A 27622-nucleotide genomic window follows, 5' to 3' on the forward strand; every position below is an offset into this window, starting at 1 on the left:
CTCCTGCAGTCTGAGGAAAGTGGTCACAGGCAGTCGGCCTAGTGAACCAGGTGTGGAGCTGAACCTTGAGAATCCTGGAAAGCTGACGGTGGAGCTGCAGGTAGAAGTCAACTGGGAAAAACAGTGTCTGTGAGTACCAGGGGGCTTGCCAAGGGGTCTGCCCAGGAAGGGGGACCACTCCAGTAGGTCAGAGGACAGAAGGTCAGCTCACAAAGTAAGCAAGAGTAAAGGGGGTCCTGAGTAGAATCCTGAAGAGCAAGGGTAAAAGGGGGTGCCAAGCGGGACCCTGAACAGTAATTCGCTAAATAGTTTGCCTATCAGACACTTCACTGCAGTGGCAAGGTGAAGCAGCGGACTTTCCACACTCAACATAGCTAGAAGTCCTTAAGTTGTGCATAGTTCATTTAGTTGGAGTATCCCACTCATCCCTTCTCCTATCCCAAGTTCTAAAATAAAACAACAAAAACCAAATCTCCTGGACTGTTTCCTGACTGAGCCAAATGCTTGAAGTAGTTTTAATTGCTATATTGTTGTCATGGGTAACCCAGGGAAACCCGCTTCAAGCAGCTCCCCAGGGAGTAGTGCTACACATACCATGTTTGAAGTTTAAGTTCAGCCCAAACTTTTATTCTATTTTGTATATGATTTGGAATATTTAAACCCCTGGCAGTTTGGTTTTCCATATTTGTCCCATTAGGGAGATTCTCATTAATTTCCTGTCCTGTATAATAGTGATCGACCGATAGCGTTTTTTTTAGTGCCGATACCGATACCGATATTTTGGCAAACATTTTCGGACATTTTAAAATATATATTTTTTTTATTTTTCACAGGTACTGTTGTGGAGGGATCTGGGGGTCTAAAAGACCCCAAACCCCTCCTCTGCACTTAAAAACATCAAAAACTCCAAGTTTGGCTGTTTTGAATGCTCACTTTTTTAAATTTGCTGCTGAGTACCCGGAAGTGATGTCATGACATCACTTCCGGGTTTTTTTACATGGAGACCCAATCAGAGCCGAATGCGGCTTTGATCGGCTCTTCACTTCGGCGGCCGTGCAGGTAGGATGCCCGGGTCTCCCGGTAGGACGGGAGACCCAGGCGAGCTGCGGAAGGTGGCAGGAGGGGGGACGTCCCCTCCTGCTCCTTGTAATGACAGCCGAGTGGCTTCTCAGCCGCATCAGTTGTCATTACAAGGCAGCCGACCGTCGGCTATGGACGCCGGTACCGGGGTGATGCCTCTAGCTGCAGGCATCACTCCGGTACAGCACTTTCCTGAAACATCGGCAATATCGGTAAACCTCAGGGGCCGATTCTGATATATAGGGAAACGTGTATATGGGCATTGCCGATAATCGGTCGATCCCTCCTGTATACACAACAAGATGTAAGAGAAAATTTCCTCAAAGTGAAGGAAATCCCCTGTCAATGTCCTTATTGGAAAATGTCCCCTCTATTACTCTTTTAGTGACAACTCAAAATGAACACAGGTTTTCACCCAAAGCTACAAAAAAAAACGTTTGACTTTAGATACAATTTAACTTTTTTCTCAACATCTTTCTATGAAAATCATATATATTTAGATGAGTGTTGGAATTATTTCCAGGAGTTCTGCTAACTTTCTTAGAAAATTTCATATGGATATTTTGCAATCAGTACTCCCTTCCCTAAAAGCTGACGGAGCTTAATTGTGCCTTGCACTGCGTAATCCTTCAGTGCTCTGTTGTACATTGCAGCCAGCTAGCTACTTCTTGTTACGGGAAGGTGTGATACATAAACTGGGAGGTAGATTTGCTTCCTTGATCCCTGGATTGAAGCCAAGGCTAATAACCGGTATATAGGACAGAACTTGTTCTTTGTAAGACATTGTCAACATGGAGAACTGGCTTGGATTATGCCTTGTGCTACTCAGCGTTACCTGCTCCTGCAAAGCTGCTAACACCTGCAGTAAGTATGATAGATATCAAAAGATGAACAGATGACAAGATGTGGCTTCCATTCTGATAAAAAAATTAATAAATAAATAAAAATGGATCTCTATCTCTTTTTCTAGATGTTCCAAACACCAAAAAGTCTTATGTCATCAGCCTGGCCATCAACATGGCTCGTAGCGTGGGGCCATGTGTCCCTCCTGATCCCAGTGTTCTTCTGGCACTAAACCTTGGGCAGGTCAAGGACCCTACAGCCCAAGACATCCTAATTGAACAGTTGAAAAACGATGCTGTGGATAGAGTGTCAAAAAGTAAGTAACTTTCATACTTTTTTTCTTTAGCTGTCCATCTTTTGTTGTACCAATACCTCTTTTGGGCAATATTGTTCTGGTTTTTCTTCTCTTTCCCTCTTGTTCTCTTGCTGAATTTAGCCACAGTTGTTCACAGAAGGGATCAAAAAGTGTTAAATGTTGGGTCACAGTACTGCCAATGTTCATCCTTCTGCCTTAGGGATTGGTTCGAGAATTATGGTAAATTGGTTGGAAATTATGAAATTATGATTTGAAATGATGGTAAATTGATTGGAAATTATGGAATTATGATTTGAAATTGTGGTAAATTGGTTGGAAATCGTGAAATTATGGTTTGGAAATTATGGTAAATTGGTTGGAAATTATGAAAATATGATTTGAAATTATGGTAAATTGGTTGGAAATTATGGAATTATGATTTGAAATTGTGGTAAATGGGTTGGAAATTATGAAATTAGGATTTTAAATTGTGGTAATTTGGTTGGAAATGATGAAATTATGGTTTTGAAATTGTGGTAAATTGGTTGGAAATTATGGAATTATGATTTGAAATTGTGGTAAATGGGTTGGAAATTATGAAATTAGGATTTTAAATTGTGGTAATTTGGTTGGAAATGATGAAATTAGGATTTGAAATTGTGGTAAATTGGTTGGAAATGATGAAATTAAGATTTTGAAATTGTGGTAAACGGGTTGGAAATTATGAAATTATGGTTTAGAAATTATGGTAAATTGGTTGGAAATTATGAAATTATGATTTGAAATTATGGTAAATTGGTTGGAAATTATGGAATTATGATTTGAAATTGTGGTAAATGGGTTGGAAATTATGAAATTAGGATTTGAAATTGTGGTAATTTGGTTGGAAATTATGAAATTATGGTTTTGAAATTGTGGTAAATTGGTTGGAAATTATAAAATTATGATTTGAAATTGTGGTAAATGGGTTGGAAATGATGAAATTATGTTTTTGAAATGATGGTAAATTGGTTGAAAATTATGATTTGAAATTATGGTAAATGCAAGCTCCAAAGTTTTTATTGCAGTGTCTTTTTTTTTTAACCTTCCTTTACTTATTGTCCCAATAGAAGAAAAAGTGAGAGCAAATCTCATTTTTTATTGCTGAAACAGGAGGTGAGGGGTAGTTAAAATAGTATGTCACCACAGAGTGGCTTTGTGGACATAATCTTCTACCATGCCTTGTCCTAATGGGCTTAATAAAATAATTATATAGATAAAATGGACTTTAATGGCATGACACTATTAAATTGATAGATACATTCTAAAAGTTTTATTAAGCATACAAAGTATGATTAAAATTTTTAACTTAGTTTTAACAATATTTGCTGTTGTTACAAAATGTGTACACCTTTTTCAATGACAGCTATAAAAAAATATATACAGTAAAACCTTGGTTTGAGAGTAACTTGGTTTAAGAGCGCTTTGCAAGACAAGCAAAATTTCCACATAAATTTTGACTTGATATACAAGCGATGTCTTGATATACAAGTAGCCTCAAGTTACAGCTGAGTATAAAAGAGAAGAGAGGCGCCTCTAAGTGTAGCAATATGGTTAAATTTAATGAAGGTACAACATTTAGCAACTCACATGATTGATGATTAGAACAGGCACATCTAAGGATGCAGGCATCAGGGGTAAAGCTGTCCACATAGACCATCCTCTGCACCGACATCTACTTCATCCCTTCCATGCCGCCCCTCGCTTTCAGATGGCTTTACTGCAGGGTAGTCTTCCCGGTCAGGGTTACAGACTAGCAGCCGGCGGTGCAGAAGTTGGTCTATGTGGACAGCTTTACTCCGGATGCCTGCATACTTATGCCTCATACACACGTGCAGATTATCTGCAGACTTTTGTCTGCAGACTTACCAAAACCATATAATATGAGGTCAAACCTAAACACTTTCAATTTGTATGCAATCCGGCAGGCCCTTGCACTACATAGAAAAGGTAAGTCTGCAGACAAAAGTCTGCAGATAATCTGCACGTGTGTACGGGGCATTAGATGTGCCTGTTTTATTCATCAACCATGTGAGTTGCTAAATGTTGTACCTTCATTAAATGGAACCATATTGCTACACTTAGAGGCGCCTCTCTTCTCTTTGATACCCTGTAGCTCCTGCTGGATTTTGCTTCTAATCCCGTTGTGGAAGCGGTTATTTGTGGATGGACATTTTATGGTTACACAACCTATAACATTTCTATAATCTTTTTATATGGACTATAAATTGAAGTATTTATGAATAAATGGTTGTGGAACTAATCATCTGAGTTTCCATTATTTCTTATGGGGAAATTCGCTTTGATATAAGAGTGCTTTGGATTACAAGCATGCTTCCGGAACGAATTATGCTCGCAATCCAAGGTTTTACTGTATATACATATTATAATCTTTATTATATTAATCTCTTGTAAAAAACAAACACCTTGGACTGTCCTGGATTGTGAAACACGTGTTTGTATGAATCAGACACACCAATGCAATTGTTTAGAAATGCATTAACCCTTTTGGGGCTTAAGAGCTAAATAATCCAGCCATACAGTAACTGTTAATATCAACAAAAATTAGATGAAGGTCCAATTTACTTGAATCGAGAGAGGATGCACTCTTTTTAGACACCCCCTGACCCAACTATTTGTAGAAAAAATCAATCATAAACAAAAGATTTGATTTTCTTTGATTATTTCTATTGTTCCCTAAAAGTAAAGCCAGAGTTTAGGGTGCATTTAGTGCATAACCACTAACACTTGCCTGAAAAGATGATAGCTGTTTTATGGAAAAAAATATCTGTATTCTTAAAAAAATCTCATACTGGGAGTGCCTGCATTTGTTTCTGAAATGGGAATAATGCAAATAATAATAATATTTAAAATAATATATGCTGATTAAAAATTGGAGCTAATGAGAATAAATGTATAAATATAAAATATATCCAAAAACTGATATGTGTATAACTTGAGCATCAATATATCAGTTTTCAATATACTTTAAACATTTATTTATATTTTTATTCTCATAAGCATAAAATAATGTCATAGTGGGAGTGTCTGCGTTTGTTTCTGAAATGGGAATATTATTACAACTAAAAAAGAATCAAAATAATACATTCTGAATAAAATATGTATGGAGTTAATAAAGCTAAATATTTAAATATGAGTAAACTATATCCAAAAACGAATATGTGTGTGTATATATATATATATATATATTTATATATATATATATATATATATATATATATATATATATATATATATATATTAGTTTTTGGATATATTTTTTAAATGTTATTCCCATTAGGTCTAATCAGATTGTATTAATAATATTTTATTTTAAAAAAAAATTCAGATTAAAATATGGAGGTAATGAGGGGGTAAATATGAGTAAAATATATCCAAAAACGAATATGTGTATAAATATATTTGTTTTTGGATATATTTTACAAATTGTATTCCCATTAGGTCTATATTTAATCAGAATGTAAATTAAATTCATTATTTTCCTCAAAATTCTACAAACAATATCCCATAATGACAATGTGAAAGAAGTTTGTTTGAAATATTTGCAAATTTATTAAAAATAAAAAATGAAAAAAATCCCATGTACATAAGTATCACAGCCTTTGCTCAAAACTTTGTTGAAGCACCTCTGGCACCAATTATATCCTCAAGTCTTTTTGAGTATGATGCTACAAGCTTGGTACATCTATTTTTGGACAGTTTCTCCCATTCTTTTTTGCAGGACCTCCTAAGCTCCATCAGGTTGGATGGGGAGCGTTGGTACACAGGTATTTTAAGATATCTCCAGTAGAGATCGACCGATTATCGCCAACACTGATATATCGGGGGCCGATATGCACTTTCCCCGAAATATCGGAATCAGCCTTTGGATTTACCGATATTTCCGTGACGTCATCGCATATGTTGCACCACTTGGCAGCTCTTAGGCCGCCTCCTTCAGCCTCATTACAGTGTCTTTTTCCCGCCGTGGCCACACTGGAGTCTGCATGCTGCACAGGCGGTCGGTCGGGACAGTGAGTTCTTCTACATCTAGTGAGTGAACAGTGACCAACAGTCTGACACATGTTCTGTATCTGTTCTGTGAGTGATAAGCGATAACAGTGACCAACAGTCTGACACATGTTCTGTATCTGTTCTGTAACACAGCCGCCGCGGCCACCCACCACCCACAGCTTCCAGGTGCCAGCCAGCAACCCAGTCCCACACACCCAGCTAGCCAGCCAGCCACCCAACCACAGGCCCTGCCTGAGTCCTGAGTCCTGACTGTACAACTACAAGCTAGCCAGCCACAGGCCCTGGGCCTGTACATGCCAGGCCCGCCACAACACAGGGTGCCAGCCAGCCAGCCAGCTAAAAAAGGGTGCCAGCCAGCCAGCCACCAAATGGTGCCAGCCAGCCACCAAAGGTTGATGACAGCCAAGCCAGCCACCCACCCACCCGGTGCCAGCCAGCCACGAAAGGGTGCCAGCCAGCCAGCCATCAAAGTGGTGCCAGCCACCCACCACAGGGTGCCACTGCCAGCCAGCCATCCGGCCATCCACCACAGGGTGCCAGCCACCTACCACAGGGTGCCAGCCACCCACCACAGGGTGCCAGCCAGACACCCACCACCACAGGGTGCCAGCCAGCCACCCACCACAGGGTGCCAGTCAGCCAGCCACCCACCACAAGGTGCCAGCCAGATAACTACCCACCACAGGGTGCCAGCCAGCCACCCACCACAGGCTGCCAGCCAGATAGCCACCCACCACAGGGTGCCAGCCAGCTACTCACCACAGGGTGCCAGCCAGCCACCCACTACAGGATGCCAGCCAGCCACCCACCACAGGGTGCCAGCCAGACAGCCACCCAAAACAGGGTGCCAGTCAGCCAGAAAGCCACCCACCACAGGGTGCCAGCCAGTCAGACAGCCACCCACCACAGGGTGCCAGCCAGACATCCACCCACCACAGGGTGCCAGCCAGACAACCACGCACCACAGGGTGCCAGCCAGACAGCCACCCACCACAGGGTGCTAGCCAGACAGCCACCCACCACAGGTTGCCAGCCAGCCACCCACCACAGGGTGCCAGCCAGACAGCCACCCACCACAGGGTGCCAGCCAGACAACCACCCACCACAGGGTGCCAGCCAGACAGCTGCCCACCACAGGGTGCCAGCCAGACAGCCACCCACCACAGGGTGCCAGCCAGCCACCCACCCGCCACAGGGTGCCAGCCAGCCAGACAGCCACCCACCACAGGGTGCCAGCCAGCCAGACAGCCACCCACCACAGGGTGCCAGCCAGCCAGACAGCCACCCACCACAGGGTGCCAGCCAGCCATTTTGTTTAAGCCTATATTAGTGTCTGACTCTTTCTTCTTTCAATAGAGATGGATGGAGATAGAAAAATTAAAAGTGTGGTCTGGGACTATTTCTCTTTTCCATCTCCAGGAAAATCAGCAGCACTGTGCAACACTTGCAAAAACAATGTGAGCATGGGATCAATAACTGCAAAAACCAAAAATACATCTAATCTTTGGACCTATCAAAGAGTTCATGTTGAATTGTATAATGCAGCACAGAAAAAACAAAATGAATCACAAGGTGAATCATCCCTATCCCAGGCAACAATAACAGATATGTTTCAGAAAAAAAACAGGTGGCTAAAATCTGATGGAAGATCCCAACTGCTGGACAGAGTAATCACAGAGATGATGGTCACTGATAACCAGCCATTTACAATAATGTCTGATTTAAGCGGTTGATGTCCATAGTTGAGCCAAGGTACACACTGAAGAATGACAAATGTTATTGAAATGAAATGCTGCAAAAGATTCACCAAAAGGTCGTTGACAAAGTAAAGACTATGCTGCAACCAGAGAATGCTGGCAACTCACTCTCATTCACGATGGACTGCTGGTCAGGACAAAAAGAATCACTAATGAGTCTTACATGCCACTTCATTGACAGCGGATGGACAAGAAGGTATGTGGTGTTGAATACAAAAGTGATGCAAGGATCCCACACTGGGGAGTACATTAGAGAAATGTTTCTAGGCATGCTAGAAGAATGGGGAATCAAAAAAGACAGAGTGATGCTTGTGCTGCAAGACAGTGGAGTGAACATGGTTAAAGGTATGAGACTTGCTGAAGTGTCAGGCCTCAGTTGCATGGCACACACCCTCCAACTGGTGGTAAATGATGGTCTGTCAAACCAGAAGGCTTTGCTGGACATTATTAGTTACCATGCTGAAGAATTGTGCAGGCCATTTACACCATTCTGTTCTTGACAAGCAGCGACTGAGGTGCATTCAGGAAGACCTTGACCTACCCAAAAATAACCTGATACAGGCTGTTCCAACACGATGGAACTCAACGCTACACATGTTACAAAGGATGCTGGAGCAGAAGCGAGCTCTCACTATATATTCTGATGAATATGGACTTGGAGGACATTCTTTTCCTACTGCAGATCAGTGGGACATAGTAGGCAACATTATAGAGACACTCGTACCCATTGAGGAAGGGACACTGGAGGTGAGTCATTATGACTCATCTGTTTCCGCTGTGATCCCATGTGTGAGTCCTGAAGATGCTTCTTCAACAGAATGAAGGACCCAACACACGTGGCATCAAAGCATGTAGGCAGGCCATGAGGGACAGCCTCGCCAAAAGGTTTGAGAAGCATGAGGAGAATAAAAATGTTGTGCTTGCATGTCTTTTGGATCCTCGATACAAAAACCATCCTTTCTCTTCTGATGATGTATTGGCCAAGGCAAAGCAATGGCTGACAGAAGATATTCAACAGAAGGTGCAGGAAAAAATGCAAAAAAAATGTGATAATTGGTCTCGGCGCTACCTTATAGTATGGAGTAAAACCACACAAATATCAGAGTGTCACCAATGTATAGTGAATGAACTCCTAGATGAAATAAATAATTACATAACCAATGTGTTTAATGAAAATACAAAATGAAAACAACCAATACGGTGATAGGTGTACAAAATAACCATATACAATAATAGTGAACATAAGGGAAAAAGAGAGAGGGGGAGTAAACCCACTAACCACAAGTGTGTTTATCAGGTATAGAATTTCCTGATATATGTGCCCCACATGTGATATAAAAAATGATAAATAAATATAAATACTTGCTGCTGAGTGAAAATTATAATTGTCCACTAGGTGGCGTTTCCATTAAGGGCTCATGCAGCAGTATATGGTAAAAAAAGTGAATGAGTGCTGCTAAAAAGATGTGTAAAAAAACCACTAGGTGGCGTTTTACAATACAACCTGTGCAGCAATATGGATGGGGGTCTCTTCTCCGTGACGAAGGAGCAGCTCCGAGCCGGCACTTGTGCCCTAAATGCTCACACAGAGAGAAGGCCCCATAATGAGTAGTTAATCCATACAATATGTAAAGAAAGCGCAGTACACTCACTGGTAGGTTTGCGATGATCGGGATCAGAATGCAGTCGGTGCGCGCCGGGATGCTTCCGCGTTCCACGGCCGACAACCGGAAGTGACGTAGTACGTAGCAAGACTCCAGTTGACGTCCCTCTGACGAAACGCGTAGGGCGGAGTCTTGCTACGTACTACGTCACTTCCGGTTGTCGGCCGTGGAACGCGGAAGCATCCCGGCGTGCACCGACTGCATTCTGATCCCGATCATCGCAAACCTACCAGTGAGTGTACTGCGCTTTCTTTACATATTGTATGGATTAACTACTCATTATGGGGCCTTCTCTCTGTGTGAGCATTTAGGGCACAAGTGCCGGCTCGGAGCTGCTCCTTCGTCACGGAGAAGAGACCCCCATCCATATTGCTGCACAGGTTGTATTGTAAAACGCCACCTAGTGGTTTTTTTACACATCTTTTTAGCAGCACTCATTCACTTTTTTTACCATATACTGCTGCATGAGCCCTTAATGGAAACGCCACCTAGTGGACAATTATAATTTTCACTCAGCAGCAAGTATTTATATTTATTTATCATTTTTTATATCACATGTGGGGCACATATATCAGGAAATTCTATACCTGATAAACACACTTGTGGTTAGTGGGTTAAATCCCCCTCTCTCTTTTTCCCTTATGTTCACTATTATTGTATATGGTTATTTTGTACACCTATCACCGTATTGGTTGTTTTCATTTTGTATTTTCATTAAACACATTGGTTATGTAATTATTTATTTCATCTAGGAGTTCATTCACTATACATTGGTGACACTCTGATATTTGTGTGGTTTTACTTTATACTATAAGGTAGCGCCGAGACCAATTATCACATTTTTTTTGCACTTTTACCCTTGTATCCAAGGGTTGATTGGTGGCAGCTTACACCTTCTATTCACAATACCTTTCCCCTTCCCCCCTCATATGCACTTTAGTCCATAGCGCTGGTCATTTCCTTTTATTAGAAGGTGCAGGAGGCTCCTCTTGATGAAAAGAAAAGTCAAGGACAAGAAGAGAAGGTTTCTGATGTGAAAGAGCAGGATGCAGGAGAAAAATGTCCCAAAAGACAATGGACAGAAGGGAAAATTCATCATGGTCAAATAGATGCAATGTTCAGCGTTTTATTGGGACCTCATACGGAGGATTCATCAGAATCAGCAATAATGAGCCTGAATGATGAACTTCATCTCTATTTGAAAGAACCAGTAATTGACAGAAGAAGTGATCCTCTTCAGTGGTGGAAAGAAAATGAGGCACGCTACAAAAGACTTGCTTCTCATGCTAGAAGATATCTTTCTGCTCCTCCTTCCTCAGTACCAAGTGAGCGTGTTTTTAGTGAAGTGGCAACAATTTATGAAAAGAAAAGAAGCCGTTTTAATTGGTGAACATGCTGAAATGTTATGCTTTCTGCACTATAATATTGTTCTACTTAACTTGGTATATTGATTTTAAAGTGTAGTAGTAGTGTTTGTCCACCAGTCCACTGAGTCTGTCCAATCCACTGTCTAGCTTGTGTCTATTTATTTTTTTCTAGCAGTTTTGCACTGACTGCGCTGCGGTTAGTGCATAACTGCTAGAAAAAAACTAGTCATAGTAGACGGTGGATTGGAGTCAGTGCCAGTGGACTACTGCTGCAGTAGAACTCCACTCACTGCTGCAATAATTTTAAATCACTACTGCAGTAGTGCAGTAGTGATTTAAAATTATTGCAGTGAGTGAGTGCCCTACTGCAGCGGTAGTCCACTGACTACAGTCCAATCCACTGTCTAGCTGTTGCCTTGCTTTTTTTCTAGCAGTATTGCACTGGTTGCAGTGAGTGCCATACTGTGCAGAGGTAGTCCTCCACTGACTCCAGTCCAATCCACTGTGACATGTGATTGTGTGTAGCTGTTGCCTTGCTCTTTTTCTAGCAGTATTGCACTGACTGCAGTAGTTGCAGTGAGTGCCATACTCAGGTAGTCCTCCATTGACTCCAGCCCAATCCACTGTGACATGTGTAGCTGTTGCCTTGCTCTTTTTCTAGCAGTTTTGCACTGACTGCACACTGCAGTAGTTGCAGTGAGTGGCATACTGCAAAGGTAGTCCTCCACTGACTCCAGTCCAATCCACTGTGTATGTGTATTTATTGTGTAGCTGTTGTTGTTGCCTAGCTATTTTTCTAGCAGTTTGGCACTGACTGAACTGCAGTAGTTGCAGTGAGTGCCATATTCAGGTAGTCCTCCATTGACTCCAGTCCAATCCACTGTGTAGCTGTTGCCTTGCTTTTTTTTCTAGCAGTATTGCACTGACTGCAGTTGTTGCAGTGAGTGGCATACTGCAGAGGTAGTCCTCCACTGACTCCAGTCCAATTCACTGTGACATGTGTAGCTGTTGCCTTGCTCTTTTTCTAGCAGTTTTGCACTGACTGCAGTGCAGTAGTTGCAGTGAGTGCCTTACTGCAGAGGTAGTGTAGGAGTGTGTCTATGGCAGTGTTTCCCAACTCCAGTCCTCAGGGCACACTAACAGGCCAGACTTTAAGTATTACCTTGGGGAGATGCAGACTAGAATACTGCAATCCCTGAGCAGAAAATTATATCACCTGGGATGTATTTCAGTTTTCTTGCAAACCTGGCCTGTTAGTGTGCCCTGAGGACCAGAGTTGAGAAACACTAGTCTATGGGAATGTTTGACCATTCTTCCAGAAGTGCATTTGTGAGGTCAGGCACTGATGTTGGACAAGAAGGCCTGGCTCGCAGTCTCCACATTCATTCATCTCAAAGATGTTCTATCGGGTTGAGGTCAGGACTTTGTGCAGGCCAGTCAAGTTCCTTCACCCCAAACTTGCTCATCCATGTCTTTATGGATCTTGCTTTGTGCACTGGTGAGCAGTCATGTCAGAACAGGAAAGGGCCATCCCCAAACTGCTCCCACAAAGTTTATAGCATGAAATTGTCCAACCATATGCCTATTTAACAATCATATGCCTCTGTTCAGCTTTTCACCTACCCTTTACCTAACACTTGTCAATGAAGCCCAGGGTGGGCCATGGTCTGCCTCTAAGACCTGCCATATCTCTTAATTGTAAATTATTGTTTCCTAGTTTCTGCATTATAAGCTTGCTGCATCATATTCATTTTCCATTACAGCTTAGCCATTCAGCCAGTAGGGATGATCGAACTTTTGAAAAGTTTGGTTCGACCAGAACACCCGAATTTCCCGAAAGTTCGGTTCGGATTCCAGAACCCCATTGAAATCAATGGGACCTGAACTTCGGTAATAAAAAAACACCATTTTGAAGCCCTAAAACCCAACAAATGCCCCTAAAAAGTGCCTAGGGTTCTGGGTCATGCCCCAGGGACTATGAATCAGGCAAAAAAAAGTTCTTAAAAATTGTCGTTTTTGATAGAGAGCCAATTATTGAAAAAATTATTGAAAAACAAAAATGAGATTTCTTTGGATTTAGTGTCTGGGGGGTCTAAAAGGTGTACCTGTGAAGTTTCAGCTCTGTAGCATGTCCAGAACCAGAAAAAAAAAAACAGATTATTTTTCTTAGAATTTCAGTAGCGCAGGGATGGTGTTACCCTCCTTTCACACCTGGGCGTTTTTGTTTCAGGCGTTTTTCAGGCAGAGTCAGGGGAAATCTTCCATTGGGAAAACATTCCCATAGACACACTCCTAAACCTTGTGGACAGCCTTCCCAGAAGAGTTGAAGCTGTTATAGCTGCAAAGGGTGGGCCAACTCAATATTGAACCCTACAAACTAAGACTGGGATGCCATTAATGTTCATGTGCGTGTAAAGGCAGGCGTTCCAATACTTTTGGTAATATAGTGTACATCCCCTCACTGCAACAAATGTTCCTATTAAATGAATTCCCTTATCTTTCTGTTCTTGTGATAACGGTAAAATGTTACCATCTCTTTCAGCCCAAGTGAAAATTGTCACTATGACAGATAGGGTGAATCTACCCAATGGGAAGCTTCCTAAAACTAACAGAATTTGTTTGTTGTCCTTTTTACCCATCTGGAGAAAATGATGACTGGTATAGTTGGAGATGGGATCTCATCCTTCGTATTCTTCTGGTCACTTGGCCAGCTGTCTAATCTTTGGTTGGTTGTCCTCAGGGTGATTCATTTGGGCCTTCTCTCTTTCTCTGTGTAGATGTATCCTTCACCTCGGGGAAAGTGGCCCTTTATGTTCTGGCTCTTCGTTCTTCGTGTGTTGATCCCAGCAACATCTCTGTCCAAAAAGGAAGCATTGACCTTGTCCAGCTTCTGGAGAAAAAGACTCGTGAGGAGCTGCGTGCTTTTGGTAAGTTATAAAAACATGCTCTTGTCAAAAAGAAAGCTTAATATTGTTAATATATAATGTATAGCTATTTTTGTATATAATTTATTAGTCATGTTTAGAAAAAAATAGAATTCTTATACTAGTTTGTCAGGTAAATATAAAATACTGCATATGAATATTATTAGTCTTCTGTCAAGCCAGTAGCTGGAGCTCTGAAGTCCTTTAGATATTTTCCTCTTTTTACCACTTGACCTCCGCAAGGTTTTTACCCCCTTCATAACCAGGGCATTTTTTGCTATTCAGCACTGCGCTACTTTACCTGGCAATTCCCTGGTCATGCAACACTGTACATAAATGAAAGTTATATAATTTTTTCATACAAATAGAGCTTTCTTTTGGTGGTCTTTGATCACCACTGGGGTTTTTTGTTATTAAACCACTTGCCGACCGCCTAACGTACATTTACTGCAGCAGGTTGGCTCTATTGCATTAAATCACATACCTGTACGTCATTTCGTGCAATAGCCACTAGGGGGCACACCCCCATCTCCGTAAGCACGATCGCGTGCTGATTGGACAAAGGGGGAGCCAACCAGCGGGTCCGGTGGACCTGATGTCCGCCGGCCACCTGCAATCATTCCTGAGAGAGGCAGAATGTAAACAAGGCAGATCGCCATTCTGACAGGGGAGAAGATAGAGATCTTGTGTTCCTGAGCAGGAACACGGATATCTGCCTTCCCCCCAGTCAGCGCACCTCCCCCACACAGTTAGCAAGCACCCCGTAAGGACACATTTAACCGCCCCCCTGATGTTAACCCCTTCCCTGCCAGGGTCATTATTACAGTAACAGTGCGTATTTTTAGCATTGATCACTGTAATAATGTCACCAGTCCCCCCAAAAGTGTCAAAAGTGTCAGTTAGGTGTCAGATTTGTCCGCCGCAATGTCGCAGTCCCGCTAAAAATCGCCGATCGCCACCATTACTAGTAAAAAATAAATAAATAAAAATGCCCTAAAAATATGTAAGTTATAAGTTATAACTTTGTAGACACAATAACTTTTGCGCAAACCAATCAATATACACCTATTGGAATTTTTTTTTTACCAAAAATATGTACAAATTGGCCTAAATTAATGAGGAAATTAGATTTTTTGAATTTTTTACCAAAAGAAAACTCGATTTGTGGGGGAAAAAAAGGACATACATTTTATTTAGGGAACAGCATCGCACAAGCGCACAATTGTCAGTTAACCTCTTGCCGACCGCCAGCAGTACATATACTGCAGCAAGTCGGCTCTGTCCCGCGAAACGACGTAACTGTTATATAGCAGAAAGTGGAAAATATTGTTTTTTTTTTTTTTTCACGCTGTTGAGAAAAACACAAGAAATTATCTAGAAGGTTTTCATATTTTGCACCATTTTTTAAAGATATGATATGTAACTAATTAGATGTCAAGTTTTTTTTTTTCTCTTGTGGGATTAATTATGAGTTTATTAGAGTGAATGAATAATCACTGATTCTTATTACAGAAAATGGGTCATCTCAAAACGCATCCGTAATAACCACCTGGTACCAAGTAGGTCTTGACCTTATCGGTCTCTGCACTGTGTCCAGCCCTTACGCTATTTCAGCAGCACGCATCGTAGCCAATCACACTACGCCAGAGGTGTGTGGTACTGTGGGTGAGTATATGAACTGGACCTACGGCCAGATTTATGCAATATCAAACACACCCTGTAAATAATAATAGTCAACTAACATCAATGTATTTCACACAATTCTATCAATTATGCCAATAAAAGGCCCAGGCTCTTGCTTGAAGCACCAAGCTCTTGCTGAGATTGTGACCCCAACTCCCCACACACACACACAACCCCCCCCCCCTTCCACTGCTCCATCTTCTTCCCCCCTCCTTAAAAGCTTTGCCATCTTGTACATGTCCTACTGTTGATGCCCCTATTAAGCTGAAGCACCCAGCCAGCTCTAGTACCACCCACACAATGTAGGTGGCTTTACCTCTCTCACTTGCAGGGAGATCATCCAGCAGGGGTGTTGGTATACGGGCACCAGGGAAAATGGAGATCACAGAGGGTCAGTGTCAGGGAAGAAGACGTAAGCACAGGCACATAGTTATGTGCAGACGGAGAGTGTTAACCAACTGAGAAAGTCTATTTAGCCAAACCTATGGACTTTGGATTCCTGTTCACTTTCCACGCCCGCCAGTGGCGCCAAATGGCCTATATAAATACCTCTGCTGCACTAGGACCTTGCCTTATGGTCTACAGCTTCCTGCTTCCTGTTTCCTGTTCCTGGTGTTTTATTCTGTTGCTGTCCTGATCCGTCTGACCACGCTTGAACTCTGCCTGAACCGACCCCTGGCTTGCTCTTCGACTACGTCTCCGCTTTATCCTGCTGTCTGCCTGTCTGCCGTTGCCAACTCCAGCCTGAACCTGACTTCTCTGCTGCCTGTGATCTGCCAGCCTGCTAAGCATTTGCTGCCTGTGACCCGTCAGTCTGCCAAATACCTGCTGTCTGCGTCACGATCCAGCCTGCATCCAAGTACGCACGGACCTCACATCTGCAGCCTTCACCACCTGAACTTCTAGGCGCTCGTGCCACTCCAGGCTTCTGTGCCTCCTGTTGCATTATCAGGGGGACTAGGCCGGAGGTGTAAAAGATCGCCTTCCTCTCCACGTCAGGCTCCATCTCCAGGTACGTGACAGTCAGCCTAACATACGATGCCCTTTTCCCTCCCATGACCACACTGCACCCGGTGAACCTGCATCTCTCTTGTCCTTTTCCTGCACTCACTAGGATCTGCTCAGGAGATCAGATCTGTGGGAGTGATTGGGAGACAAGCTGTCACTTGTAAACACAGAAGCAGGACTTTTGTGTTTACAAGTGATAGTGGTGAGCAGAAAGCTTGAGCCAAAGGTGGAGGAACTGAGTTCCACCATGTTCCAGCTGAAAAAAAACCCTGCCCCCTGCACTCTGCACTACTTGCTCCTGTCCTCGGCTCTCTGTGTATTACTTACTACTAACCTCTGCATTATTTGCTTCCAGAGATGTATAGTAACTAAGTAGAACTACTTCACTACTGTACTTAAGTACCGAAAGGCGGTATCTGTACTTTCCTAGAGTAGAATTTTTTTCTCCTACTTCCCCTTTTACTTCACTACATTTTTTCGATGATTTCAATACTTCTACTCCGATATTTTTTTTTTGTGCTGCATAGTTACTCGTTACTATTATAAAAATTACCACTGCCAGAACAGTAGATGACAGGTTTCATGAAGCTCAAAAAAAATGTGTATAATGTCATGTGTACTTTTGACTTTTGACTTCTTTTGACTTCTTTTTTTAATAACTTTAAATTTAACTTTAAGTTTAATAAACTTTTGACTTCTTTCTTTAATAACTACATAACACAGTACTTGTACTTTTACTTTCAGTACTTGAGTAGCAAATTTTTTGTTAAAAAAGTACTGGTACTTTTACTTTCAGTACTTGAGTAGCAAAATTTAAAAAAAAACTACTTGCAATACTTAACGGATTTCAGAACCCCATTGAAATCAATGGGACCCGAACTTCGGTAATCAAAAAACACAATTTTTAAGCCCTAAAACCCAATAAATGCCCCTAAAAAGTGCCTAGGGTTCTGGGTCATGCCCCATTAACTATTAAACACACAAAAAAAGTTCTTAAAAATTGTCATTTTTGATAAAAAAGCCAATTATTGAAAAAATTTAAAAAAAAAGAGAGATTTTTGGATTTTTTACTTTGGATTTTGTATCTGGGGGTCTAAAAAGTGTACATGTGAAGTTTCAGCTCTGTAGCATGTCCAGAACCATAAAAAAAAGATTGTTTGTATTAGAACACTTTCAGCACAGGAGTATGGCTTCTCGGTTTTCACACCTTGCCGGTTTAATAGCAGGCATTTTTTTTGGGTTCTTTGCAGTCAGGAAAAACATCTGAACTTGTGTATAGTGGTACTGTGCACAAGTTCTGATGTTTTGCCTGCCTCCAAAAAACCCCAAAAAATGCCAGCAAAAACACACCTGGGCATGTTTTTTTGACGCTAGCGTTTTTTTGGCATTTTTTTGGGTTCTTTTGAGGCAGGCAAAACATCTGAACTTGTGTATAGTGGTGTATATACACACATACTTATATGTATATACACACCTAGCCTTATATAGGTGTGATAGTAGCAGAAATATATTACTGTAAATGATTTCATTAGCGCAAGCATATATTTCTGCTACTATCACACCTATATGTCTAGGGGTATATATACAGACATATATGTGTATATATACCCCCTATACACATGTTCAGATGTCATGTCTGACATCAAATATGTCCTCAAAAAAGCACTGGCAGTGGCAACCCCTGCAGCATAAAAAATGCTTGGTTGGTGAGAAGCCATATGCCTGTGCCGAAGCAACTCAGAGAAATTATCATTTCTCTATAGCGGTCACCCTGCTATGGAAGGGTTTTGTCACCCTTCCATAGCAGTCACTGTCAGTTAACCCTACACTACACTACGGTCCCCTTACACTTAACACTTTCCCTACAGAAACTAAATTTTTGAAGCTAACTAAAGTGTAAAAGGAGCACTCTAACTACACTAGATATCCCTTTCCTCACACTAAAAATAGCTAAATGACACTTGTAACACATTAGAACAGAACAGCATTCCACTCTCTTTCATGTCCCGTATAAGAATGCTAGGAATTTGGCGGGGGCTATCTTATATACTGGGGGCGTATTCACTAATGATTGGACTATGGACCCCCTAGTCACTCCAATCACATTCCTAGCATTCTCCTGCCCCCTCAATTGGCTTTTGCTGATGGTTCTGGTCCAATCACGGGCTTTTAAAGCCCATTTCCTGTCCCATTGCATTTTGGTCGGCTATGGTTGCCGAATTCCGAACTTTTTGGGCAAAAAGTTCTAAATTCGGCCGAACCTCGAACACCCAATGTTCGATCATCCCTAATTTTAAGCAACATAATCAGAATAGAAGTCCGGTGGACAGAACAGAAGTCAGTACGGATGGAAATGGTAAAAATGTATCATTTATCTAATGTCAAATCTAATTCCTTCATAGACACGGCAGCCGTAGTGGCGATGGGGTTGGTTTGTGTGCTTGACATGAAAAATGTTCCTAAAGAAACACTTAAAGAAGTAAAGAAAACCCTGTCTGGTCTGCTGAATTATATTTTGGGGCAACAAAAAGATGGACTCATCGGCAATGCTTACAGCACAGGCCTAGCTGGACAGGTATGGACAGTACACTTGTACTATGTAGGATGAAGTGTATATAAAAATGAGAACACAAATGTAATAAATTGTGACTCACCAGTTCTCAGATGTGATGGCTGCTTTGGTTTTCCATTTTAAGTTATTTTTTTCTATTTTATCTGGTGGTCCTGCCAGTAACATGCCTGGCTCAGGGTGACAACGCTCCACACTTTGTACTGTATTTATGGAAGAGCTGTGTTGTCATCCAAAGACAGGACTACAGAACACTTCCCCATCCCCTATAGTATTAGATTAAACCCTTGTTATTGTGAATCAAAAAAGTATACAGGTGCATCTCATAATATTAGAATATCATCAAAAAGTTAATTATATTCAGCAATTCAATTTAAAAATTGAAACTAATGCATTTTATATAGATGTGTTACACACAGAGTGATATATTTCAAGCATTTTATTTATTTTAATTTTGATGAATAGGGCTTACATCTAGCGAAAATCCAAAATTCAATATCTCAGAAAATTTGAATATTACATGTAGCACCCTCCTAGGTAGGTGCTAGGTAAAAGCATAGTTTGTTCTGCCTGCTTATCAGGGGAGCCTGATTGCTAGTTCTGCCTGTTGCATGTGTGATTTATCTGGTCTGAGGGAGTGTCCCCACTGTATCCAATAGGGGATCATGTTGGACAGTGGAGGAAACCCAGCCAGTAACACACAAGCTTTTATGACTATCCCAGTGGGTTGGCACAGAGAGTGGTGCAACCTGGGATAGGCTATAAAAGTCACGGGCACATGGGACAGGGCGTCTTTGGGCGGGAAGCCAGGTCCAAGGAGGAGGATGACGTCCGTCTCTCCTCCTGTCAGCAAGGAAGGTGGTCACAGACAGTTGGCCTAGTGGACCAAGTGTGTGATGCTGAGCCAGGAGGTCCAGGATACTTACAAGTGGAGCTGAAGGCAGAGCAACCCAGGGAAATACAGTGTCCGTAAAAACCTGGGAAGCTTGCCAGGGGTCTGCCCAGTAAGGGGACCACTCCAGTGGAGAGTCAGTGGGCAGGGGGCTAGCATGCATGGGAAGTGAAAAAGGGGGTGCCAAGTTTGGACCCTGAAGAAGAATTCATTCAGGAACATATCTTCTACTTCACTTCAGTGGCAAGGTGAAGCAGCGGCCTTGCCGCACACACTGCAGTCAGTTGTCCTCAGAAACTGTGCATAGTTCAAGTTGGAGTATCCCACTCATCCCTTCTCCCATCCAAGTTCTAAAATAAAACACAAAAACAACATCCCCTGGACTGTTCATTGTCTGAGCCAAGTCTTAAAGTGATACGTTTTACAGACTGTTGCTATGGGTAACCCAGGGGAATCCAATCTCAGCAGCTTCCTAGGGGCAGTGCTACATACATAAGACCAATAGAAAAAGGATTTTTATTACAGAAATGTTGGCTCACTAAAAAGTATGTCCATGTACAGTATAGTAGTCAGTCAATACTTGGTCGGGGCTCCTTTTGCATGAATTACTGCATCAATGCGGCATGACATGGAGGCGATCAGCTGCTGTGGCACTGCTGAGGTGTTATGGAAGCCCAGGCTGCTTTGATAGTGGCCTTCGGCTCATCAGCATTGTTGGGTCTGGTTTCTCTCATCTTCCACTTGACAATATCCCATAGATTCTCTATGGGGTTTAGGTCAGGAGAGTTTGTTGACCAACCAAGCACAGTGATACCATGATCATTAAACCAGGTATTGGTAGATCATGAAACCAGGTATTGGTAGTTTTGGCAGTATGGGCAGGTGCCAAGTCCTGCTGTAAAATGAAATCAGCATCTCCATAAAGCTGGTCAGTAGAGGGAAGCATGAAGTGCTCTAGAATTTCCTGGTAGAAGGCTGCACTGACTTCAGATTTGATAAAACACAGTGGACCAACACCAGTAGATGACATGGCTCCCCAAATAATCACTGACTGTGGAAAATTTTGCATTTCATTTGGAAATCAAGGTCCCAGAGTCTGCAAGAAGAGCGGAGAAGCACAGAATCCATGATGTGTAACACATATATATATATATATATATATATATATATATATATATATAAAAAATATATGAGTTTCCCTTTTTGAATTCAATTACTGAAATAAATTAACTTTGTGATGATATTCTAATTTCTGAGATGCGCCTTTATAGTCCATTGACTATCTTTTTGTGGACTATGTTTTTTTATTTTATGTGATATAAGGACTAGGGATGATTGAACTTTTGAAAAGTTTGGTTCGACCAGAACACCCGAACTTTCCGAAAGTTTGGCCCGGATTTCAGAACCCTATTGAAATCAATGGGACCCGAACTTCGGTAATCAAAAAACACAATTTTGAAGCCCTAAAACCCAATAAATGCCCCTAAAAAGTGCCTAGGGTTCTGGGTCATGCCCCAGGGACTATTAATCACACAAAAAAAAGTTCTTAAAAATTGTCATTTTTGATAGAGAGCCAATTATTGAAAAAATTATTGAAAAAAAAAAAAAAAGAGATTTCTTTGGATTTAGTGTCTGGGGGGTCTAAAAAGTTTACCTGGGATTTTCAGCTCTGTAGCATGTCCAGAACCAGAAAAAAAAAGATTGTTTGTATTAGAATTGCAGTAGAGCAGGATAGTGGCTCCGCTATTTTCACAACCGGCCATTTTTGTTGCAGGCGTTTATTGGGCTTTTTTGTGGACGTCTTTGGAGGCAGGCATGACATCTGAACTTCTGTGTAGGGGTATATACACACACACATGTATGTATATATAAACATATATAGGTGTGAAAGTAGCAGAACCCTATGCCTGCGCTAAGGAAATTATTTGCAGGCATAGGACTTCGCTCCTATCACACCTAATTGTGTGTATGTGTATAAATACATATATGTATGTGTGTATATATACCCCTATACTGAATTTCAGATGTTATGCCTGCCTCCAAAGACGCCCAAAAAATGCCCAAAACAAACACCTGCAACAACACACCTGGGCGTTTTTGTTGCAGGCGTTTTTTTGGTCATTTTTTCTTTGTTTCTGTAAAGCAGGGACACCAATCCATGTCTTCCACTAGTAAAAACACCTCCTCTATAGTAGTAAAACACTAAGCTCAGCACACATTTAACCCTTTCATCCCCTCCTAGACAGGGCAGTCTTTAAGGCAGGGCAAAAGGGGCAGCTGTCCCAGGGGCAGTCATTGTTGTGGGGCCTAAAGCAGCTGCTCTTTGAGCCCTGAACTGCCTGAGAATGGTTGATAAGTGGATTTGGGAGGGCCCAAGAAAATGTTTGCCCATGGTCCAATCAATAATAAAGATGGCCCTGCTCCTATATGTTAACCCCTTCCCTGCCAGTGTCATTAGTACAGTGACAATCCATATTTTTAGCACTGATTACTGTTCTAGTGTCACTAGTCCCGAAAAAGAGTCAAAAGTGTCAGTTAGGTGTCTGTCGCAATATCGCAGTCCTGCTATAAGTCACTGATTGATGCCATTACTTGTATAAAAAAAAAGAAACAAAAAATATCCCATAGTTTGTAGAGGTGTTAACTTTTGCGTAAACCAATCAATATATGCTTAGGCTGGCCATACATTATTCAATTTCCTTTAGGTTTACCAAAACTATATAATATCAGGTCAAACCTAAACACTTGCAATCTGTGTGCAATCAGGCAGGCCCTTGCACTGCATAAGAAATTCAAAGTAAATTTCAGGTCCACTAGGGAAGGAGAGGGAAAGGGAAAGGGAGGGGGAAGGGGAAGGGGAAGGGGAAAGGGAAAGGGAAAGGGAAAGGGAAGGGGAATGGGAAGGGGAAAAACAAGGAGACATTGGAATTTGAGCATTCGGGTGTGCCCACAAGAAAAAAAGCTAAAATAGCTAAAAACCATGAGTTTTGTTAGATGACAAGAAGGACTAAACTAACAAACATACGTTATACATACAAACTATTACATGTTTTGCATGTAATCATACAATACAAGTATTTGAATGTTGGATGATCCCAAAAGGGGGGGGGTACGGATCAACGTGTTTCGCCCACAATGCAAGCTTCTTCAGGATCCGATTTCAAATATGTATGAGCCATATGATAAGTAAACAGTATACAGTGAGTATCAATTTCCAATCTATACAGATTACATATACAGGATATACAAATATTAGATTACAATTAGATAGTGATCAACCAATATTGGTTTTTCGTTGCCAATACCGATACCGATATTTTGGCCAATTGTGGCCGATATTTTCATACATTTAAAAAACATTTTTTTTTTTATTTAGTTGACAGGTACTCTTGTGGAGGGATCTGGGGGTCTAAAAGACCCCAAACCCCTCCTCTGCACTTAAAAGCATTCAAAACGCCAAGTTTGGCTGTTTTGAATGCTGTCATTTTTTTTGAATCTGGCGCATTCATTGCTTATATCTTTAATTTGTACATATGTGGCATTTTCAATAACATTTGTAAACAGAATTATGGTATGTGACATCACTTTACCCTTAAATGAGCAATATTTGGAATATCGGCAATATCAGCCATCGGCAAAAGTCAATATCGGCCCTCGATATATCGGCCTTGCTGATCATCGGTCGATCCCTACAATTAGATATACCAAAGATGAGGGTAATGACAAAAAACAGGAAAAAAAAAGAGGGGGGGAAAAGTAAGGGAAGAAAGAGGGAAGAGGAGGCAAGGAAGGGAAGGAAAGGGAGGGAAAAAATGTCCCTTGGTCAGCATATTGGGGGGACAATAGGCAAAACTGGAAAATAGGAAGAACCATTGGTATTACCAAAAGCTTACCTTCAAAAATCATCAATAATGCATATGTACAAATGAATATACAATCAGCATCTATCTTGAAAGGATAAGGGGACCTTTGATATAGAATCAGATATGATGTTGGAACCGGGTGTTGATAAAATGAGTGAGATCGCCAACACAATCTGGTGAACATAATCAAATAGATAGCAATTAGACTCCGTTCACACTGGGGCGACCTGTCAGGCGACCTGGTCGCCTGACAGGTCGCCGTAGGTCGCCTTCCATAGAGTAGCTGTGGACCCGTTCTAATAGGAGCGACACAAGTCACTCCGACTTAGAAAAAGGGTCCGGAGCTTCTTTGGGGCGACCTGGAGCGACCTGCATTGACTTCAATGATATGAAGTCCGTGCCGGCAGCTCCGAGGTCGCGGTGCGAGCTGCGCACCGTGACCTGTGAGGTCGCCCCGGCAAGTAGCGTCGCCCCAGTATGAACGGGGTCTCAAGAGAGAAAGTAAACAAACCCCAGTGGAAGCCAAAATATATAAATACTAATTTATTGTGACTGGATATTAATAAAACATGTGAATGTGTGTCCACATAAATAGAGTGTGCCAAAAATAAGTATGTAGAGCCAAAAATAATGATCAAGAATCAAAGTAACCAATCACTATAATCAAATTTGACTTATATTATATATAAGATATTATATTATATATTCAACTTCAATCAATAATAACTACATGTATGTCATAGATAAGGGGTAAAATTAAATCTAGAAGATAACCCCTAAGCAAGCCCATCAGATCAGATATAAAAGAGTCAAATATCCATGTCCAAAATGATATGACCCTGGGTACAAAGTAAAAATGGACCCATAAGTGGACAGTTCTAGTCAAGAGAGATTAACTGTATATATGAGAATGATTCCACTTACTGACCATATCCAGAGGGTGCAAAAAGTTTCCCCTGTCCTGAGTCCAGTAGGAGCAATGCCGCAAACCAGAGGCTTCAATGAGCCTCTATATACACAGGGTAATGAATGGCTTCCACATGCCTCCTGTCCCCCACGTCCCATCCGAGGTGCCGTCGGGAACAGCGTACACGTGGGGAGACATTCCTCCATTGCGATGATGCAAAACCGGAAGTGACATCTAAATCCAGAGATGGTCAAAAAACAGGAAGTAAACAACAAGATTTCAAGGCCCCAAATGGTCAACAAACATAGAACTGGGCCATGAAAGCCAAAATAGGGGCATCAATCCTACCACCACCAAAACAAGGGTACAAACAAAGGCCTCCCTCCAGCCTGTGTCTTAGAATAAAACGTTTTTACACTGTATAGATATAACAGTGCTTGCTCTTAGTTTAAAATCTTGTGTCTCCCTGTTTTTTTAGGCTTTGTTGGCTGCAAAGAAGTGTCTTTCAGTGGTCTGGAATTGTTCTGGAATAATAGAAAAAGTGATTGACCTAATACCCAAGAAGACATTCTCCTTGCCCATCGCTGCTGCCCAGGTGCTGCCTTTCCTGTGGGGTACAAGCTATGTCTCTGTGAAGGGTCTGCCATGTCCAGCAGATAATGGTAATTATTTTATTTCATTTAGTAGTAGGTGGGGCCCCCCAAGGATCTGTCCTGGGACCAATTCTGTTTAATTTATTCATAAACGATATAGAGGATGGGATGAACAGCTCAATCTAAAAATTTGCTAATGATGCCAAGCTAAGCAGGGCAACTTCCCAGCAAGATGTGGATACCTTACAAGACACAAATACCTAAATAAAATAATGGGTTGGGCAACTACATGGAAAATGAGGTTTAATGTTGAAAAACGCAAAGTAATGCATTTCGGTGCTATAAATACGAATGCAAGTTACTCGCTAGGGGTATAACCTCTGGTGGAATCTAGAATGGAAAAGGACCTGGGGGTCCTAGTAGATGACAGACTCAGCAATGGCAAGAAATGCCAAGCTGCTGCAAGCTAAGCCAACAGAATATAGGCATGAATTAAAAAGGGGATTCACTCCAGAGAAAAAGAGGGAAAAAGGGGAAGGAAAAAGGGGAAAGGGAAAAAAAAGAAAAAAGGGGGGGGGGAATATTGATCCCTTCCATTTCCTGGCGGGCAAATGTTACCTATACCCAAAGAAAAATACTCAACGCTTACATCATACTTCCATTAAATTTTTCAATCTAGTAGTGCTATACCTTCTCTCGATAAGATAAATACAGTAGATTCCATGCTCCCCACGTCTCTATGTATTTTCTATTTTCACCATTAATTGATGCAATAATAAGGGGCAGAACTATTTTACATTTCAAATATCCAATCAAATTCAGTATTTTATGTAAGTTTACATTTTTATGATAGTGGGTTTAGTGGCTTTTTACAATTGTTGATACAAATGTTAGTCCACCCAAAACTCTTATTTTATAGATGCTGGAGAATTAATCTACTTTACAGTCTCTCCTATCTTCTGGGGACTCCAAGTTCCTGGGTCTGCAGACCTGCTGTGCCCATTAGAATGCACTATTCCTGTTGGGTTTTATATAGATTTTAGAATAATTAGAATGTAACAGAAGAAGCTAATGTTGGTCGGGAATACCCAAAACTCCGAGGTGGACAGGAACTGAGCTGAGAATTATGACAGGGAGATGCTACATTTGGAGTATCCAAGACCCAAGCCAGCAGCTGACTCAGCCCACCGGGCTCCACAACTACTTCTAGGTGGATTGGCCGTTTAAGGATCTTTAGGATTTTTTTAAAAGTTCCATTAAACCAGTAACTAAATAGGCTGTATTGAAGGGCAACAACACAAACACTGGCGTTCCTTAAAGTTGCGTTTCTCAATATCTGTATTCACCGTCTGTTTTGTCTCCTACCTTTATGCAGCTAACCTTATCTCGGTGAAATTCACGATTGTGAATAACTTAATAGGACAAAATTTTCAATATACTATTACCGTAGCAGTGAAAGTAGGATCCACTCTACTGAAGGTCATGCAAAATGCCGCTGCATTAGATTCTAGTAAATTCAGGTGAGAACTTCCATCTTAACAGTGACTAAAACTGTTTCCTATTTGATGTTTGGAGTTTAAGCGATACTGTAACAGGATGCCTAATCAGTTAAATGACCAGACCGAGAGTAACTCTAATTTGAAGAATACTAAATTGGTGCAAAACATTTTCAGAATGACAAAGAACATTCATACGCTCCTGAATGAGCTAAAACAGAATATGAAAGCTGCACAAACATAGATTTAGACTTCACAGCAGTGTCTCTGTGGTTCAATCTTGGTAATATGTGGTTGCATATCATAGTCTCTTTAAGATAATATAACAACAAGGAATCTAACTGAGAATCAATATTTCATTAATACAATTCAGAACACAAACCACTACTAGTGATTAAACTCAAAACAATGTCCTTCTCAGTCCTTTTGTTAAGATCAAGTGTAGCATCTGTTCTTATCGGTGTCCAGTAGGGGTGCTCCACCGTCATTATGGCCTTTCGGCTGAGATGGATAGATGTATAGTGTCCCTGCTATTATGATGATGGTCCTGCGGGATCTTCATGGGAAAAAAATAAATTAAGCATCCATCCATTAAAGCTTCTTCTTT

At 41.4% G+C, this 27622-nt stretch overlaps 1 protein-coding gene across 1 annotated transcript in view; it reads left to right on the forward strand.

The window, feature by feature from the left end:
- Positions 1-1670: 1670 nt before the first annotated feature.
- Positions 1671-27622, forward strand: part of LOC309564347 (uncharacterized protein) — a 106516-nt gene continuing 80564 nt past the window's right edge. The window contains exons 1-7 of the mRNA XM_082268973.1: positions 1671-1944; positions 2051-2239; positions 13858-14007; positions 15517-15669; positions 19098-19270; positions 25405-25588; positions 26895-27039. Of these exons, the coding sequence (XP_082125099.1) occupies positions 1872-1944; positions 2051-2239; positions 13858-14007; positions 15517-15669; positions 19098-19270; positions 25405-25588; positions 26895-27039 (1067 nt within the window). The 5' untranslated portion in view covers positions 1671-1871. The remainder of the gene's footprint in view (positions 1945-2050; positions 2240-13857; positions 14008-15516; positions 15670-19097; positions 19271-25404; positions 25589-26894; positions 27040-27622) is intronic.

The sequence above is a fragment of the Pelophylax lessonae genome, assembly GCF_965119305.1.
Source record: "Pelophylax lessonae genome assembly, chromosome: 9".
Lineage (NCBI taxonomy): Eukaryota > Metazoa > Chordata > Amphibia > Anura > Ranidae > Pelophylax > Pelophylax lessonae.